General features: G+C 41.1%; 1 protein-coding gene across 1 annotated transcript; it reads right to left on the bottom strand.

Annotated features, from left to right (window-relative positions):
- Window positions 1–4950: 4950 nt before the first annotated feature.
- Window positions 4951–7035, bottom strand: LOC147891842 (dynamin-related protein 4C-like). The gene has a single exon (XM_087388521.1). The coding sequence runs from the start codon at window positions 7033–7035 to the stop codon at window positions 4951–4953; it is 2085 nt and encodes a 694-aa protein (XP_087244647.1).
- Window positions 7036–7320: the final 285 nt, after the last annotated feature.

The raw sequence follows: 7320 nt of genomic DNA, 5'->3' as shown, positions 1-7320 counted from the left end.
AAGCAAATAAGTGGAGGGAGACACTTTTTGTGTGTGTAGTATAGAGACATGAAAAGAGTTCATGAATATACCACAACTCTTGTGAGCCACAAGGACAAAGATAAAGAAGCTGAACAGAGGTGTGGAAGAAAGAGCGTGAGAATTGACAAGGTGGAAAGAGAAGAACAAGGAACTAAGGGAGGAGTTAGGCAAGACAAGAAAAACTAAGGAAGAGTTTGAAAAGGATAATGAAGTATCAAATAGGGAGGAGGGGGGATGAAAGGCATAGAGGAATGGATGGAGGACGAGTAGGAGAAGAGCATGAGATGAGGGAGGGTGGGGTTTTGAAGGGAGGTAGACAACATGGGGCACCAACTCCCTTTAGTAAGAAAACTTATCAAAATCTTGAGTATGAAAGACATAGAGGGGTGGATGGAGGACGAGTAGGAGAAGAGCATGAATGGAGGATGAGTAGAAGAAGAGCATGAGATGAGTTTAACAATATGCCATGAGTAGAAATTAATCAAATTAACATGGTTGTGTTCGACACTAAAAGAGCTTCAAATATGTCTTTACACCTTGAAATTTGGGTAACACATGAAAAAGTTACATTAATTTGAAAGGATATGGGTTTTCATACTTTAGTGTATTTTTTGTTTTACCCCCTCATCCAAAAGACCCCCCCCCCCTCTTGGGCCTCACATATTATGAAAAATATGTACAAATCTTAAAATCATGCATATTTTTCAAGGTATATACCTTATATTTTGTGGGAGGAGGTACATGAAATTTTCATATTTTCCCCTTGCATATTTAATTTTTTTATGGAAAATCCATGCATATTATATATGGACCTTGTCCCCCCATACCCTAGATTTTAGACGAGGGTAGTAACATATTACATATTGAGTTGGTGCCCCAAGGTGGACAAGTTAATAATAGAGCTGAAGGAGGCAGGGAAGCTAGAAAAAGGAGAGAGCTATGTTCTTGCACCACAATGTTCGGTATGAGAGAGAGAGAGAGAGAGAGAGAGAGAGAGAGATGACTGAGCAATGACAATATTGCTCCATGACTAGGGACAATAGCAACTTTGCACAGTAAATCAATAAAGGGAATATGAAGGAGTGTTTGAAATAACAATCCACCACTACGTGAACTTTTCATGATAGATGTTCAGCACCATAACTCCGCGTATTCCTTTATTTCGATTCATAATATTATTTCTTACTAGCTCAATAGGAGCCCTAGTTAGTAAAAATTTGAATTAGTATTAGTATGTGTGCAGAAGGATACGAATTAAACTAAGGCTTATGGTCAAATTAACATAAGTTTTCCATGCTGCCCCTCACCACTCTTGATCTTCCTCTAGAAGCTTCTTCCGCTTCTGCGTTAACTAAATCCCCCTTGTCGCCCTCACTCTACGCCTCGTGTTCTCTCTCTCTCTCTCTCTCTCTCTCTCTCTCCCTGATGCACTCTCTCTCTTGCTCCCTCACGCACTCTCTTGGAGCTTCCCTCATTCTGTTGCTCCTCTTGGCCCCTCGCATCGCTCATCAATGGGGAGCCATTCGCTTCCCATTTCTTTTCCTGTTGCACTCATAAATGGGGGAACCGTTTTCATTTTGTGCATGCTGATCGATGGGCCTGCGCTGAACCTGCCTTTCTCGATTTTATGCTCTACATTTCGACACCATTCTCTCTCGCAATTCATCTACCGTTGCCTCTCTCTCTCTCTTTCTCTCTCTCTCTCTCTTGCATGCATAAGCTTAACCTATGCAAACAACAAACCTTCAATTGGAAGCCGAGTAAGCTTGATTTTTAGATGTGAATTCTCTCTACAAAATTATGAACACATTGCAATTTGTTCAGCTTGAAACGCATACGAGGTTTGGGAGATATGAATTTTTGAAAGCGGAGTAGACATTATTACCTTTAGCCAATTCTTGTTAGCACTTGATAAAGTAATATTTCTTAATAGCTCATTATTACCTTTAGCCGCTTCTTGTTAGCACTTGATAAAGTAATGTTAATGACAAAAGTTTTGAGTCACCTAGCAATGGTGTAAGCTCCCCACATTAAGTAGCATGAGTGCCCATGCACACTCGTATACTCTTGTTGTTTTTGTGTTTTAGTATCTTCAACAATAAACCTCTAGGCATTATACAAATCAAGGTCTTTGTTTCTACATAAACATATATTCCTATATAAATGCTCATGGGACTCTCTTGCCAAACTTGTGGACATGGGGTTGGAATTGTTTCCCTTTTTTCACGTGTGAATTTTTAAATTTATTTGAGAAACAAATGCTAAGATATACTAATAATATAGTGGAGAGGAGAGATCAACCTTTTGAGAAGAACTTGATAGTGCTACAAAAAGTTGTCTTAATTCTTTTTCTGTTTTAGTAGATCTTCAATAATAAAGCTCTAGGCATTATACAAATCAAGGTCTTTGTTTCTATATATACATATATTTCTATATAAATGCTTATGGGACTCTCTTGCCAAACTTGTGAACATGGGGTTCGAATTATTTCCCTTTTTTTAGGTGTGAATTTTAAAATTTATTTGGGAAGCAAAATTTAATGATAAGATATATAAATACTCTATATATAGTAAAGTGGAGAGGGATGATTCAACCTTTTGAGAAGAACTGATAGTGCTACAAAAAGCTACCTTAATTCTAAGTCATGCAAGTAACAAACAATTGTATGAGTAGCTATAAGTCTATATTCACTATATCAACCACAACAATTGTCGGTCTTATCCTTTGGAATATGTAGAAATAAGTCTATACTCACTATATCAACCACAACAATTATCGATCTTATCCTCTTGAAAACTATCTTGATATTACAAAAGGCCAATTTTGTTGAATGACAATTGTTCTAATGAATTGCTAGATGTGCAACTAAGGTCCATTTAAATGGAAACTGTCTCTTGATGAAGCTTGTTTCCAAGTGGTGCACATGATGTTGTACACCTCTTATAGCCATTTAAATGGCTTCTTCTATTTACATAATTACATACTATTTCGATGCAATAACAATCCTAAAAAATGTGAATTTATTAAAGGAAGTGCATGGCCCTAACTCGTATAAAAACAGCTGCATTGTCATGATTTGTCACAAATTCTGGGCCCTAACTCTCATGCCTGCATATAAAAGGTGTCTCTTTTGTGTAGAGAAAGGAATTCAGCTTTCAATTTATATACAAGCCAATGAAGTCACATGTATGTAATATCAAGATAGTTTTCGAGAGGATAAGATCGATAATTGTTGTGGTTGATATAGTGAGTATAGACTTATTTCTACATATTCCAAAGGATAAGACCGACAATTGTTGTGGTTGATATAGTGAATATAGACTTATAGCTAGTCGTACAATTGTTTGTTACTTGCATGACTTAGAATTAAGGCAACTTTTTGTAGCACTATCAGTTCTTCTCAAAAGGTTGAATCATCCCTTTCCACTTTACTATTTATAGAGTATTTATATATCTTATCATTAAATTTTGCTTCCCAAATAAATTTTAAAATTCACATCTAAAAAAAGGGAAACAATTTGAACCCCATGTCCACAAGTTTGGCAAGAGAGTCCCATAAGCATTTATATAGAAATATATGTATATATAGAAACAAAGACCTTGATGTGTATAATGCCTAAAGCTTTATTATTGAAGATCTACTAAAACAGAAAAAGAATTAAGACAACTTTTTGTAGCACTATCAAGTTCTTCTCAAAAGGTTGATCTCTCCTCTCCACTATATTATTAGTATGTCTTAGCATTTTTTTCTCAAATAAATTTAAAAATTCACACGTGAAAAAAGGGAAACAATTCCAACCCCATGTCCACAAGTTTGGCAAGAGAGTGCCATGAGCATTTATATAGGAATATATGTTTATGTAGAAACAAAGACCTTGATTTGTATAATGCCTAGAGGTTTATTGTTGAAGATACTAAAACACAAAAACAACAAGAGTATACGAGTGTGCGTGGACACTCATGCTAGCTAATGTGGCAAAGCAAAATGCTAAAATATCTCTAAAACACATAAAAAGCTAAAAGGTTGGCGTGTTGTGCTCCCCATAAAAGGCACTAGTAAGGCAACTTTTTCACAAAAGAAGTCATGCTTTTAGCAAACTAAATGTTATAATAATTAAAAAACTCATTACAAGGCAACTTTTTCACAAAATAAGTCATGCTTTTAGCAAACTAAATGTTATAATAATTAAAAAACTCATTACACATGGAAATTCACAAAGAAAAATTAGATTCTTTACAACACTACCTCTAATGAGACAGTGCCAATAGAGCTTCTTACACCTTACTGACCAACTTTCATGTTTGCACATACACTATCGTAAAAACAACCATGCTGTTACTAGAGTTTGTCAATTCTTAAAGCTAACATGATTCCTTAATAAAGTAAGGATTGTCATACCAACGTATTCTACTACGATTGTCATACCAACATATTCTACTACTTTATCATACCCTTAGTAAATTAGGAAGGGTCAAATTAGGAACCCTTCTCTTGTCAGAGAACACCTCATGGAGGGCAATGCCCCTGTCAACATGATTCATACACTTAAGGATTGGCATACCAACACATTCTACTACTTTACCATATCATTAGAAACGATGAGCTTACCTGATGGAGGGCATGACATGATGGACTCTATCAAGGATGTTGCTCATACGAAACACTGGCAACACCGATGGAAATGAACATTTAGTCACTGCAAAGACCTATGTCATGTTACTCGAGTCATTTTATTAGCTTGCTGCTGCTCTAGATGAGCTAGAAAGAACTTAGGTCGGTGAGGCAAGCTCTCGGCTACCGTTAGTCATGTGTGCAGGCTTCCCTAGGTACTTCCCCTTGGACAATCACATGACAAGGTGGGGGGCCAAGATGATGTGAAACTAGGGCTATGCTCTCGAGGGGAGGTCCTTTGAACTTTCCTTGGATGATCAAATGAAAAGGTGGCGGCCAACATGGTGTGAAACTATAGCTCTGCTTTTGGAAAGCACGTCCACACTGCGCTGGAGACGACTACGTTTTTGAGCAACAGCAGGATCTTCTGCCATCACCTCCTCCATCTCCATCCGCTTCTCCATCTCCTCCATATTTTCCACCACCTTGCACCTGGGTGGTGTTGCATCTTCACCGCCGCTTCCACAAATTGATTTCCTCCTGCTCCTGTTGTTGTTTCTCCCCCCCAGCACCTTGCCCGCCACCTCCCCCTCAATGCCCGCCACCATCGCCTCGTTAAAAGCAAATCTGATCTCCATCGGAATGCCATCAGCTAGCCTTCCCTCCACTACCACCCAGTATGCTATCGCATTGCACATCGCTTCCCACACCCCTTCGTCGCTCGGAATCATCGATAGATCCAACTTGCCTACCCCCTCTAGATGGCACACGTTATTATGAGTAGATATTGCACGTGCCTCCTTGTACACAGCCAACTTCCTGCACAGATCCTCCACAGTCCTCGTGTACAAAGAATTGGAGGTGAACGTTACACTGCATTCCTTCTGCAGTAACCGATCCACAAACTTTAGGCAATTCTCTCTGCAATCTGCTAGAATGCTCTGACAGGATTCGTTGAATAGCATTAGCAAATTAGGATATTGGCCTGCATGCTTCTGTGTCACACTGAAGGATAGTTTTTGCGCCAGCTCATAAGCTTCTGTCACCAGATTCCTACACATTCCTGTCACCATACTCAGCTGATGTCGCAACAGTTTGTCAATCACTGCTTGCGGCACTACATTGGGCAGATTCACCCCTTGAGTTTCGGCTATCAACACTTGGATCATGTCGACGAATTTCTTCTCCATCATCCCCCGTGTGGCAGTTTTCAGCTGCTCGGAAAATTTTATGAACAGAGTATGCAAACGGGCAGTATAGTGCAGGTCCGGGGCGTCAGGAAACACATCCGTGCTACCACGGAGCAGAATCTGTTCCATGCTTTTCCTCAGGCCAGTGACGACCTTGAAGAACCCCAAGTGTGCCTCTACTCTACTGGACATGCCCTCCCCAAGAGCCTCTAGTTCAATGCGCTTGCTTGTTAGCATCTTGTCGATCTGTACAATCACTTTCGGGAGCAAACGTACGATGCTTTCTGCTTGTAACCGCATCAACCGATCTGCCAGGCTAGAAACACCAAGCATAGATTCATCCAACCGACTGAGTTCAGGATCCGTCTTGAAGAGCTCTTGTTCTTTCCGCCGGGCATCCTCGAATGAGTCATCTTCATCCGTCCTGTTGCGGACACAGATGTATCCGAGACCAATGTTGACAGCATTGTCACTAATTTTGTTATACAGACCTTCTGGGCATTTGTCTACTTTTGTCACCACCGCTAGAGTTCTGCTTCCTTTTGAATCCACCTCACGAGACATTCGAATAGATTCGCAGGTGGGGAAGTCCACGGCGGCCGAAAGAACGTTGAGGATGATGCTCTCTTCTGGCATGATGTAGTGGCGAATGATCTGGGAAACTTGATCGTAGATGTCGAGGGGTTGCCCATGAACGGGCACTCTTGTGATGCCCGGCAAATCAACCATGGTGAGGTCAGGAGCATTGGGCTTGCTGACATGCACAGTGATGGGCTTGTCGGTGATGCCTTTCGAAGTGCCAGCGAGACTCTGTGTTGCGGATTCTACAGCGCAGGCGACTTGCTCCTCGCTAATCTCTTTCTTGACACCTTCATACTCGACGGTGATCGTGGGTTGTTTGGACGTTTGGAGCCTGAGTATCAGCGGCACCCGAGTGACAATTCCTTGACCTCGGGGCAGAGCAATGCCGGCAAGAGACTCTAAGACGCTAGATTTCCCGCTGGACTGATCACCAACAACGACAATGCTAGGGAGGTGGATGCCCTCAGCCATGATTCCGAAGCTTCGGAGCTGATCAACGACATCGAGCAAAGGGCGAATGTGTTGATTGAAGCTCTGAGAAACTGCGGAGCATGTCTGATCAGAGGACTCACGAGAGTCCAGGCTCAGATTGTCCAGGGCAGGTGGATAGCAGTTATTTGGGGAGTGCATATTGTCAGCAAGCGTGGAAGCAATGGAGCTGGGGGAGTAATGTATCGAAGTGAGCAAGAGCTGCAAGCACACAGAAAACTACGGAGGACCTGAGCTACGCCAGATGAGAAGCTTCCAAGCGGACTGAGTGGTCGAAAGCTTGAAGAGCTACAAACACAGACAAATTTCACGTGATGAAGGAGAGGTTGAAGAGCTACAACCACGGGAAAGTAGAACTCAGCTAGCATTCGCCTGGAGTTGAGGATGAGGAGCAGATGACAAGCTAATTTCAAGCTGCTCAAGACA

The sequence above is a fragment of the Dipteris shenzhenensis genome, chromosome 17, assembly GCF_047967505.1.
Source record: "Dipteris shenzhenensis isolate YYH24624 ecotype China chromosome 17, Dip_SZ_1.0, whole genome shotgun sequence".
Taxonomy (NCBI): Eukaryota; Viridiplantae; Streptophyta; class Polypodiopsida; order Gleicheniales; family Dipteridaceae; genus Dipteris; species Dipteris shenzhenensis.
This window is presented reverse-complemented; position numbering and strand designations above follow the sequence as displayed.